Genomic DNA, 12,878 nt, shown 5'->3' on the forward strand with positions numbered 1-12,878 from the left:
TGTCACATTTTGGTAATTTTCACAATATTTCCAACTTTTTCATTATTATTATATTTGTTTTGGTGACCTGTGATCAACAGTCTTTGATATTACCATTATAAAAAGATTACGACTTGCTGAGGGTTCAGATGATGGTTAATATTTTTTTAGCAGTGTAGTCTTTTTTAATTAAGGTATGTACATAGTTGTTTTAGACATGATGCTATATTGCATACTTAATAGACTACAGTATAGTGTAAACGTAACCAAAAAATTCATGCAACTCACTTTATTGTGGTGATTTGGAACCAAACCTGAGGTATGCCTTTATAAGTAAAATAAATTGTATACTTAGTAGAAGGGTTTGGAGCTTCTTTGTATATTGACATTACATACTGAAAATGTTTTTTTGCTGAGTTTCAAAGCTTAGTTTTGTCAGAAATATCTATGCTATCTTCTTAAGTATATTCTGAATTTTTTCAATTATTTTTCAGGCATTTGGGGATAGCATAGATGGATTTGGGTAAATTAAAAATTATTTCAGGGCTTCCCTGGTGGTGCAGTGGTTGAGAGTCCACCTGCCGTTACAGGGGACACGGGTTCATGCCCCGATCCGGGAAGATCCCACATGCCGCGGAGCAGCTGGGTCCGTGAGCCATGACCGCTGGGACTGCGCGTCCAGAGCCTGTGCTCCGCAATGGGAGAGGCCACAGCAGTGAGAGGCCCGCGTACTGCAAAAAAAAAAAAAAAAAAAAAATTATTTCACCTCAATTTTTAAAAAAGAAAAATAATATTGGAAGACATGTTTCTATTAACCTATGAAGTTTATTCATTGAGTTCAGCAGGCTCAGCATATTTTCAGTACTTGCTAAAATAACTTGCCTAGTTTCTGGAAAGAACTTTGGAAGTTTCTGTTCATTTTTCATTTCTAAGCCAAATTTGATCATTTGCTTTAAGAGTAGTAGGTGGTTTTCCCTTTCTTCACATTTACCTTTTTAGGAATTTTTGTTAATATTGGAGTAACTATTAAATATTAATGATCAGATCTTTTAGGTGTTTGTACAACTTTTATATTCCCATTCTAGTAATTATGTTATCTTGTGCAGCTGTTTTGTGAAGTAATTGTTAGAAATTAGATAATTTCTAGGACTTCACTGGTGGCACAGTGGTTAAGAATCCGCCTGCCAACGCAGGAGACACGGGTTCGAGCACTGATCTGGGAAGATCCCACATGCTGCGGAGCAGCTAAGCCCGTGCGCCACAACTACTGAGCCTGTGCTCCAGAGCCCGTGAGCCACAACTACTGAGCCCGCGAGCCACTACTGAAGACTACTGAAGCTTGTGTGCCTAGAGCCCATGCTCCACAACAAGAGAAGCCACCACAATGAGAAGCGCGCGCACCACAACGAAGAGTAGCCCCCACTCACCGCAACTAGAGAAAGTCCACACGCAGCAACGAAGACCCAATGCAGCCAAAAATTAATTAATTAATTAATTAATTAAAAAAAGAAGACATTAGATAATTTATAAACTGCAAAGTGTAAAACGAGACATCCTTGGCTAGGTAGTCTCATACCTAAGTAAAATAGCTTTCTAAAAACCAAGATGCCTAATAAAACAATGTAAGAAATTTGCTTGGAAGTATTCTGCAGAGTTAAAATTCATAATATTCAATAAATAATAAATGTTTCATGTTTTAATCTGTCAGACCTTAGGACTGATATTTGTATTTCTCTGTCTGCACTTTAATTTTCAGCCCGAAGACGCGATGTCCATTTGTCAAAAGAACAGGAGAGCCGACTCCCCTCTCACTGGCTGAAAAGTAAAGGGGCCCACACCACCATGGCAGACGCCCTCTGGCGCCTTCGGGATCTGATGCTCCGAGACACCCTCAATATTCGCCAAGCATACAATCTAGAAAACCTTTAATCACATCAATTACGATTCTTTTATAGAAGCATAAAGAGTTTTGTGGAACAGTAGCCATTTTAGTTACTGGGGGTGGGGGGAGGAACAAAGGATGATCATTTTTATTGCATTTTATTGTACATCACAAGGCCATTTTTATATAAGGACACTTTTAATAAGCTATTTCAATTTGTTTTTGTTATATTAAGTTGACTTTATCAAATACACAAAGATTTTTTTTTTGCATATGTTTCCTTCGTTTAAAACCAGTTTCATAATTGGTTGTATTTAGACTTGGAGTTTTATCTTTTTACTTGTTGCCATAGAGCTGAAACCATCAAAGGTTTTTTGTCTTGGCTTGGGGTTTCTGTTTCTTGTTTTTTTGGTTGGTTTTTTGTTTTTGTTTTTTTTAAATAACAAACAAAATGAAAAAAAACACACACAAGAGTTTACAGATTAGTTTAAGTTGTCAATGAAATGTGAAGTTGGCCCTAGTTTACATCTTAGAGAGGGGAGTGTACTTGTGTCTGTTTCACGTGCCTAAATATCTTAAGCCACTTTTGCAAGAACTGTTTCTTCCAGGTAGAGTGAAAGGTTGTTAGTTGGATTGTAGATGTTTGGCAGACATGGCACATTTGCTCTAGTAACTCAGAAATCTGAAGTCAGCACTGTGCACTCTTCTGCAGCTAATGCAGCTCCCGGACGCCTGGAGGGAGAAAGCACTTTTTCTTGTGCTGAGTTAGACATCTATGGTGTCAGTTATTTTTGCAGAACATGTGCACAACCCTGAATTATATTTAGTCTTGACAGGTAAGTTTAAGGGTACTTTTGATCTTTTTGTAATGAATTCACAATTTATGCCTATACATGTTAGGTGATTTAAAACTTTAAATCTCTACATTGCAAATTATTGAAGTTCATCTTGAAGAAAGTATTGAGGTGTGCTGGAGGTGATTTATTTTTAAACATAACACCTAACCTAACTTAGGGAAGGGAGTGCATTAACCAGATATGGGCTGTGTCAGAAGCATAATTGTAAAAGGCTGGATTGCCTGCATATGCAAGTATGTTTTAGTATTCTTTATTTCCTCATCAGATCTGGCTTTTTTTTTTTTCTTTTTCTCCTAAGTTTCAGGGTTGTAATTCTCAACCAGAAATTTAAGACTTTATAAAATAATTTTAAAATTCAGCTTGTGCTTTTGAATTTCAGGAGAAGGAAATCATAATTTAAGAAAATGCTCACTAAAAAGACCATTACAGATCCCAAACACTTAGGTTTGATGACCCTGTCTCTCTTATATGACTCTGGAAAAAAACATTTGGAGGCAGTATATAATGCTCAGACAAGTGGAAAGCATCAAACATGGTTCAGTATTTCACTCAGCGTTTTTGAAACCTGCTTTATTGTAACAAGGTGGTTGCCATTGTGGTGGAGCTTCCACTGCTGTTTGTAAATTGAGAGTGACTCTCAGAGGATACTTTTTTCTTTTAATCTGGTATGAGTCAATACCTGGATATTTAATTACCATTCTTACTAAATCATGGGGACAGAAGAAGAGTTTAGAATGGAAAAAAGTCTCTTGTATCTAGATACTTTAATTACAGGAGGTCCTTATAACTTAATTGCCTATAAGTCAACCACTGGATCTCAATTTGCATCAAGTATTTTAAACAGTTCTGAATTTTAAAAAATGTTTTGCAGTACTATGTCAGTACCTTATTGTTAAACTGAATCAGATAAAGAAATCTTCAGTTCTTGGTTATTTGGGCCATTGAATCATCATGGACTGTATAATACAATCAGATTATTTTATTTCTAGACATCCTTGAATTACACCAAAGAACCTGAAATTTAATTTTGGTTAAGTTATTTATTTATTTCATGCACCCGTCTTATTTCCCTTTTTAAGGTCTGGAAGAGACTTCTTTGGGAAGACTCTAAAAACTCTTCACTGTGGTCTATGTGGGGCATTAGAAGCCAGAGCACTCCTCCTCCAGGCTCCTTCTCAGTGTCTGGAGGTGCTGTAGGAACCATAGATCCAGCCAGGGGCTTCCCTAAGGCAGTGCAGAGCCGGGCCAGGGGGCCATTAGGCAGGCCCTAATTACCTTTAAAAAAAACAAAAGCTCTATGTATTTATTTTAGAATCATGTCTTTCTGTATATTAACTTGGAGAATGTCAATTAATATTTTAGGATATAAGATTTGAGGTCAGCCATCTTCCAAAAAAGAAAAGAAAAAGAAAAAAAAAAAAAAGCCCTGACTTTAAAAGGTACATGTGAACTATACATCTTTTTTTTCCATGAGTTTTAGGAACTGTAGTGATATGGCTTAGAAAGTATAATGGCCTAAATGTTTTCAAAATGTAAGTTCATGTGGAAAAGAATTTTATGTGCGGAAAAAGACCTATAGGTTTAAAATAGTATGTCAGCCAACTGATTTAAAAGGCCTTGAATTACTTTGTTTTTGAACCCACCCTTTTCTTCCTATGAGGAAGAATTAAGAGGGGACTCTTCTTTGTGTAAAATCTCCAAATTGGTGTTGTTGATTTTTGAACTTAAACATTTTCAGACTTGATTAAAACTTGGTTTATTCTAATTTCTGTATCAAAAGAGGTTTAAGTGATAACTAGTCTTATAATATGTATGTATCATATCTTTGTTCATCTAAAGCTTTTTAATCCAAATAAAAATGGAGTTTGCAAAGTGATTTGGATTAACCAGGTTTGGTTGTTTTGTTAAAGCTGTGTCAGATGTTAGTTTCAAGTAGGTTTAATTTCTGCAAGCCTTGATTTTATGTTGACAGGGATATGGCTGCCAATTTAAAGGAAGAGAGCTCCTTGGGTAGAGGCAAAAGTCAGTGTCCAGACACTGATCCAAGGCTTAGGCTGCATTAACACAGAAGCCGAATGTAGTCACACTGCAGCCTGACATGCCCATGCCAAGCCTCTCAGACTGGCAGTCAAGGATTCCTAACATGTCTTCAGCATGAGCAGAAATGCAGGTTGAAGTTAAAATTGCAGAGGGAGTTGTTACTGATGATGGAAGGTAAGGCAAGCATGTCCTGTATCATAAATCAGTGTAATCCATTTCAAATAGCTGTGTGTGGCCAGAAGAGAAAAGTGGCCCGGGTATGTTTTTATCATGCTTATAATCTCTTAAAACATGACAACACTTTTAATAGAAGGTGTTGGTAAAATCAACCAACTGTTTTCCTCTAATATCACTTTGCAAATCCCTGTGGTTCTGTTCTCCTAAGAGTTTAGGGCTGTACTTCCATCTCTGCTCATAAACATATTTTGAATGATCGTTGATGTATAGTTAAACATTCCAGCTGAACACTCTGAGCAATAGTGCTAAGTATTACTCTGTTCCTTTTGCATTTGGAAGTGTGCGAGGTCAGCTGAATGAAAGTTCATACCTGAACAAATTAATAGACTATTTCTATCCCCCAGATAGATGTGGAATGCACGTCTTGTGGATTTTACATATAAATGTGGCAAGAAATTCCAAATTTAATACACGTGTGTGAAAACTAAGAACTGATGCTGCTTTACTAGGAGAGAAGTTGTTTTGGAAAACACCATGGTCCAAGTGTATATTTTTTTTTAAGAGAAGTAACTCAGCGTGAGAGATCCAAACTTCTAAAAGAGATTAATTTGATTGAGTTATAACTTCAGAGATGTAGGCAAGATTTCCAAAAGAGGACTACTAGATGAACAAAGATAGCCCTTCCTTATTGAGTATTTACTCTGTGCTTAGGTATTGGGTTGGCCAAAAAGTTCCTTGAGTTTTTAAGTAAAAATAAAAGACATTTTTCATTTTCACCAAGAACTTTATTGAACAACATATTCACATTCTGCCATTTTTCAGGCAACTTCATAATTCCATCTTCCCAAAACTTTTTATCTTTTTGAGCAAAGAACTGTTCCAGGTGCCTTTTACAGTCTTCCAGAGAATTGGCATTTTTTTCCATGAAGAGAATTTTGTAAAGACCGAAATAAATGGAAATATGCAGGTGCAATATCTGGTGAATACGACGGATGAATTAGAATTTCCCAGCCAAGCTGTAACAGTTTTTTGCCTGGTCATTGAAACGTGCGGTCTTGCGTCATCCTGATGGAAGATTATGCGTTTTCTGTTGACTAATTCCGGATGCTTTTCGTCGAGTGCTGCTTTCAGTTGGTCTAACTGGGAGCAGTACTTGTTGGAATTAATCGTTTTGTTTTCTGGAAGGAGCACATAATAGAGGACTCCCTCCCAATCCCACCGTATATACAACATCACCTTCTTCGGATGAAGACCGGCCTTTGGTTGGTTGGTGGTGGTTCATTTAGCTTGCCCCACGATCTCTTCTGTTCCACATTATAGTACAGTATCCACTTTTCATCGCCTGTCACAATTTGTTTTAAAAATAGAATGTTCTCGTTACATTTAAGTAGAGAATTGCATGCGGAAATACAGTCAAGAAGGCTTTTTTCACTTAAATTATGGAACCCAAACATCAAAGCAATTAACATAACCAAGCGGTGATTTTCAATGCTTGATTTGGATATTTTTGAGTATGTCGGCTCTCTCACGCATGGTATAACGTTGATTGTTCTCAGTGTCTCGATTTGATCACTATCAACTTCAGTAGGTCTACCTGACCGTGGAGCATTGTCCAGCGGGAAATCTCCAGCACAAAACTTCACTAACCGCTTTTGACATGTTCGATCAGTCACAGCACCTTCTCCATACACTGCACAAGTCTTCTTATGTGTTTCAGTTGCGTTTTTACCTTTCTTGAAATAATAAAGCACAGGGACTTCCCTGGTGGCCCAGTGGTTGGGAATCCACCTGCCAATGCAGGGGACACGGGTTCTATTCCTGCTCCGGGAAGATCCCACATGCCTCGGGGCAACTAAGCCCGTGCACCACAACCACTGAGCCTGCGCTCTAGAGCCCATGAGCCACAACTAACTGAAGCCCATGCGCCTAGAGCCCGTGCTCTGCAACATGAGAAGCCACTGCAAGGAGAAGCCCTCACATCGCAACGAAGAGTAGCCTCCACTGTCCACAGCTAGAGAGAGCCCACGTGCAGGAACAAAGACCCAACGCAGCCAAAAATAAAATTTATATTAAAAAAATAAAGCATAATACGCAGAAAATGTTGCTTCCATCTTCAATATTAAAATGGCTGCACAAAAATTCAATTTTGATTTTTTTTTTTTAATGCACGCTGATATGAGACCTGTCACAATACAGTCTAGCAAAATTGTTGCGAATGAAGTTAAAGACAGCTAAGTGCTACTAGAGCCATCTTACGGGAAAAACCGAATGAACTTTTTGGTCAACCCAATACTTTCCCTATCCATTCAGATGATAAAATGAAGCTCCAAAGCCCATGTTCTTTGTCTAACACCCCAGTGGAGGTAGACTTCTAGCAATAAATGCTAATTAGATTTTTGTCATTCTGAAGTATTGTGGTTTTTGAAATTCAAGTTATTAAATTGTTTGCCTTGTAGTTCACAGTAGGGGGCACTGCAGTTCTGTAAGCAGCTTATGAGAGCATTGCTGTTTAAATTATTTAAGTTCCCTTAAATAATCCTAGTGTCTGATAAGTGGGATAGAGTTATATTCCTTAGTAGAACTGTTAAAAAATTGAGGTAAAGTTAAAAAGCTTGCACCTTGGTTAACAAAAATTAGTTCTGCAGCATCCAAATTAATATGCTTTGAAAGTATCTTCAATTTTAATTGCTTTGCTAGTCTGCTTGCCTTGAAGTCAGACATTGTTGTGTTGTCTTCAAAGCTTCGTTGTCTTAAATAAATTGGCACTCCAATACATATATTTTAGAAAGATGAAGAAAACTCTAGGGAAGTTTAGCACAAATTTCAGACTAGAGATTCTCCCTGGGATGGAGACAGCAGGATAGGCCAGGGAAGGAAACCACAGCAGACAACAGAAGTTAGCTGATGGTTTTAGTAGCATTTACAACTATTCTTTGTAAAAGGTATGTATGTTACATATGCTCTTTACATAGGTACAAAATATTAAACTTCTAAAACAGGTTGGGGGAACAAATGGGAGTTAAGGCCACAATTTAAATTCATTATGCAGCAGTCTAGTCACTAAAAGTAACTATGAGGTTTAGGGTCACCAGGAATGCCTGAGGTAACAAAAGCGCACATGAGAACTACCTTCCTCTCCCTGGTGCTGTTGGTCATCACTGGTCTTCATACTCAAGCCACCTCTGAGCAGCGACTCATTAGTGCTTTAATGAGATCTGAGTAGTCAGTGGCTCCTTAATTATACTGGATTGGTTCTAACATAAATGGACTGACTTAAATTAGAAAAAAAAAATCCCTTAGAACAATTTGTGGCAGATATCATTAACTTGAGGATACCCTGTGGCCTTAAGCATCTGCTTCTTTATTCATGAGCAATAGTTAGAAACTATTTTGAAACTTAGTCTTATTTAATATGTATATATTTTCTTGTTTGAAAAGATGTTGGATATGGTTATCCAAACATGGAAAGATGCCTTTGCTTTTTCTACCAACTGATCCAAACTTATTCTGGGTCAGATTGGAAAATCTCTCCCTATAGACTGAGCCTCTGATTTAGCTCAAGTCTATGGTTGCTTTATGCTGTGAAGATTCACTTTCTTTGGGAAGGAGCAGTGTCTTTATCTTTAGCAGCTGGATGAAAGCAACATCTTCATCTCAGAGGGGAGTGAAACGTGTTGCTCCCCAGTCCTCATGGAGGTCCAGCCCTTGTATGTTAGTGGAGCCAAGCAAGGAAAGGGGTTGTCTGTGTTCACAAGAGCACTTAACATGAATAACATATGGTCACATTCTAACAAAATGTTTACAAATTGGTAGCTAGCAGAAATGTAGTCTGCATAATAATCCTCGTTTAAATGATCCTACAGTAGATAACTTTTATTCATAGTAAGTCTGAATTCTGCAAAAAACTAAATAAGGTTATCCCTTGTTGCCTAAAACAAAGGACTTCACAAACAATTCAGGCTACACTGAAAAGCATCCTGATTGATCCTTGAATTGTTTAGAAATATTTCATGGACTAGATTCAATGGGTAGGTGTGTTTTAGTAGGAAATAATTTTCCCACAAGTGCTGTCCATCAGTGACTTGGGAAGTATTCAAGCAGAGACAGGAAAACTATAAAAGTTCTTTGTAAAGGCAGTTCTATGTAAGAACAAGAGACCCGAAAAGTACATCTTTAAAGGAGTTGAAACCAGTAGTAAAGTTTCATATTCACTTTATTGACTGCTGAAGTTCAGTCTCTGATGCATCTTCCAGCCTTCTCTGATACTGCCTTTCTGAGGCTTTTCTACGGTAGACATCATCTGTATCAAACAAAGATTTTATTTAGATTTTCAAGAGACTAAGGAATTAAAAATACATATCTGAGTAATTTAACCAATAGTCTAGATCTGTCACCTGAATATCAACATTAAGGCTTAACTCAATGCCAGAATAAACTTAAAACAAGATTTGATTTAAATGAGCACTATGTTAAAGGAACTCTCAATATCAATAGCAGGGTCAGAGTCAGTGTCTTCAAAGATAGTGTCATGTCCCAGCACAGCCCTTAGCAATTTCACTTCTCTCTGAAATCATCCTTCTTAACTGGCCCTGCAGAGGCACTTCTGGCCCTATAGCTCTCTGCTGCTCCCTCTGCCACACCCAGGAACTGAGGGCTGGGAGATGAGGGCAGTCTCCTTGTTCTCAGCTGCTGCTTTTCCAGACTACTACTGATTCTCCACCTTCTTCCTCTGGGTCCTATGCCATTTGCCACCATCTTCTCTGCACTGGTACCTGCTGTCCATCACTCCCCTTCAGTCTCTGAAAATGCTGGCATCTAGTTCAGGTTCCTTGACCCTGTCCTGTGCCATCTTCCCAGGCAACACCACCCCCAACAGAGATGAAGCACCAGCCCCCTTCATCTTCCTTACTTCTCAACTTCTACCATCTGCTTGCAGTGTTCCTCTGAAGCAATAAGTTCATTCTGCTCTGACCACAACCTCTACTACCTTTCTGTCCTTGGACCTTCACCAACTTCCTCAGGCCCTTGTCCTCTCTTCCTGCCCAGATCAGCTGAAATTCCCTCTCATCAATATCAACTTCTTGATATACCTTCAAAACCCAAACTACAGATTAATCCAACTTACTTCTCCATGCCTCATTCTGCTTGCTTTGCACTGTGGGCCCAACTGTTGCATCTAACTGGGTCCACTGTGATGCCTGGCAGTCCTGTTTCTTCAGCCATGGCCCTGACCCTACTTTACCCACCCCGAAATGGCCATGAACTCTTTCTTCGCAGAGAAAAGTCATCAGTAAAGAACTCTTCCAGCTGACTTCCAAGGGCTACTCCTTGCCCTGCTCTGGTCCCATCCTCTCCCACCTTCTCAAGGGCCAAGGTATCTCCAGCCTCTCTCCACCCTCTCTTTTCTGATCAGTACTTGCATATTTCAAGTCTCTCCTGGTAGGGGAGAGGGGGCTTACCTCCCATTCACTTAGTTGAACTTCCTGAACCTCCTGTCTTCTGTGATAACAAGCCCTTCATGTTTCCCTTCTTGCCTCTCTGGTCACTCTCAGTCACCCTTAAAATGTTGGAGTTTAAACTCTTTCATCACAATCAGCTTGTGAATGACCCACAAACCTAGATCTGAGGCCCAGATCTGCCTTCTGAGCTTCAGTTCTGTATAACCATCTCCCCCCTCAGCACGTCCAAAATGGAGCCCAGGACTGTCCTGCCTGTGTTCCCCCTGCCCCAGCTGCCCTACCAGAAGCCGCCACTCCTCATTTCCTGAGTCCAGTCAATCACCAAGCCCTTGTCAGCACTACCTCTGGGGTGTCTCTCAACTCCGCCCACTTCTTGGCATCTCACCCTAGTCCAGGCCACCATCTCAAATCTGGACAACCACACAGCCTAAGTGTTCCTGTCAATCCGCCCTCCACAAGAAAGCATTCTCCACATATGTTCACCAGCTGCGGCTTAAAACTCTTCAGCCCTTTGGGACACTGTTGGTTCTCCAGTCCCTTTGTGGCCCTGCCCAGGCACCTTTCTAACCACGTCATCCCTCACTCTGCTCACCTGCTTCAGTCCCTGAAACACAGCAGCATACTTTCACACCAAGGCCCCAAGGTTTGCTCTTACCACTGGCAGAAGACACTTTCAAGTCCATAAACGTTTCCCTCATCTGGCTGACACCTACTCAATCTTCGGACCCTACCTGACATGGTAACTCCTCCAGGAAGCCTTCCCTGCACCACCTAGTCCAATTCAGGTGCCCCACCCAGGACTCCCATGCTCCCCCAACTTTCCCCCCACAGCAGTGATCACACTTAATAGTAACTGTATGATCTGTCTCTCCCATTAGTGCTCTTCTGGTGTGGGGGCCCTCCGCCTTATATCCTCTCATCAGTGCTCATTAAATATGAAGGAATGGGTGAACACAGGAGGATTAAATATCTTTAGAAAGCACTTTTTTTAAAAAAATGAGGGTTGGTGATTCACAAGTGATTGTGTTTCTGGAGAGGGAGAAAGCAGAAAGGGCCTAGGGGTTAGGGAAGTCTTCCTGGAAGAGGAACTAGCCTGTCCAGGCTAGTGCTCAGCAAAGCAATGCCAGACACACTTTTTGTAGTGCTGGGCATTGGTACCAATGACTCTGGCCAGTAAAGACAGTAGTATTTAGCTAAGCCGGGCCAACCAAGTTCTCTCTAGGGTTTGGACTGGCCAGTTAGGAACTTCCATGAATCCTCAAGATCCCACCCGCCTCTAGGTGCTGTGAGAAGTCTATTCCTTAGGCCCGAAAAGTGTTACCGGCATGGCCGAAGGGCAGGCTTGAAAGGAGGGCGTCCTGAGTGGAGTCACGTGCCCTCCTCTCAAAGTGCAGGGAAGGTCTCAAGATCGGATACCAATGTGCCTTTGTCGCCCCGCTTACAGGAGAGCCCAGGCGGATCTCCACCGCCCAACGAAGGGAACCGCACTCGCCCTTCTGACCAGGGTAAAAGCAGCTCAGCGCTGAGCGGAATGAGAGGTCTACCAGCTGAGAACAGCCCCCAGGAAAACGGCTCCCTCGCCGCCTCCCGCCTGCCTGAAATGAAACAGAGGCTGCTGCACCCCCACTTACAGAAGGTCTCCTGGCCCACGCGCACTTTAATCATGATCCACTCCATCGTTCCTCCCAGGACAAAAAAGAAGGGCAGGAACCTGTAGACGCCGAGTCGCTGCTTCCCGGGCACCCGCTGCAGAACCCGCCTCACCTGGGCCCTGGAAAACATGCCGGACCGCTGTCGTGGAGAAGGGTACGGCGGAACGAAGAGCGACGGGAGCTGTCCCAGCCCCTGGACTGGAGCTCCCGGATGAAGCCGAAGCCGTCCTGCCCGTCCTTGCTGAGTCCGGCGGCCAGGTGGCCGTGCGATCCCGGCCCTGGGCCACCTCCAAGGAGGTGAGGAGCGGAACGGGTAAGGAGCAGCGCTGAGCTCGGGACCCAGAATGTGGAGCGGCTCCACCAATCTGAGTGCGGTGGGCTGCGTGGGTCCGCCAATCAGAATGCGGCGGAGTGCGCGTGCTCAGTGAGGCCTAAACCAGCTGGCGCAGACTCCTCTGCTCCAGAGGCAGGGCGGGCCAAGGGGCGGGGCCTCCCACGTGGCGTCGGTCCGGCCCCGCCTCCCGGCCTCCCCTTTGCAAGCTGGTATTCGGAGTTGGCGGCCGCGCCCCCTACTCTGCCACCGCCATCTTTTTTCTTAAAGTCCTAGTAGAAGTGATGACCCTCTATGATGGACTACTAAACGGGTAGTGCACCATGCTCTAAAATGCAATTACGCAACGCCTTTCATTTATTTCGAGATCGAGACTGATGCCTAGGCTTCTAAAAATAAGGTGCATTGTTGAAAGCTAACTATCATTATCACAAGAAAAGTCTAAGTAAGCATCTGAGACAAACAACCATAAAATTAAGAAAAGCTATCCTGTATGGGGCA

At 41.6% G+C, this 12,878-nt stretch overlaps 2 protein-coding genes across 20 annotated transcripts in view; one reads left to right on the plus strand and one right to left on the minus strand.

Annotated features, from left to right (window-relative positions):
- Positions 1-7,112, plus strand: part of PBRM1 (polybromo 1) — a 104,196-nt gene extending 97,084 nt beyond the window's left edge. For all 18 annotated transcript variants that reach the window (XM_030867377.2, XM_060308934.1, XM_060308941.1 and 15 more), the window contains one exon: positions 1,736-7,112. In XM_030867377.2, coding sequence (XP_030723237.2) covers positions 1,736-1,908 — 173 coding nt within the window. In that variant the 3' untranslated portion in view covers positions 1,909-7,112. The remainder of the gene's footprint in view (positions 1-1,735) is intronic.
- On the minus strand, positions 481-12,433 carry UQCC5 (ubiquinol-cytochrome c reductase complex assembly factor 5). 2 transcript variants are annotated; one of them, XM_030867409.3, is made up of 3 exons: positions 12,026-12,433; positions 9,148-9,235; positions 481-710 (listed from the first exon to the last, which is right to left on the minus strand). In XM_030867409.3, exons 1-3 carry the CDS (start codon positions 12,174-12,176, stop codon positions 581-583), a joined length of 369 nt encoding a protein of 122 aa, XP_030723269.2. In that variant the 5' UTR covers positions 12,177-12,433; the 3' UTR covers positions 481-580. The 2 variants fall into 2 exon arrangements, with proteins under 2 accessions (XP_030723269.2, XP_030723267.1); XM_030867407.3 differs by lacking the exon at positions 481-710 and adding an exon at positions 5,693-6,277 and having other exon boundaries at positions 12,026-12,310.
- Between the last annotated feature and the right edge of the window lie 445 nt (positions 12,434-12,878).

The sequence above is a fragment of the Globicephala melas genome, chromosome 11, assembly GCF_963455315.2.
Source record: "Globicephala melas chromosome 11, mGloMel1.2, whole genome shotgun sequence".
Classification (NCBI taxonomy): Eukaryota; Metazoa; Chordata; class Mammalia; order Artiodactyla; family Delphinidae; genus Globicephala; species Globicephala melas.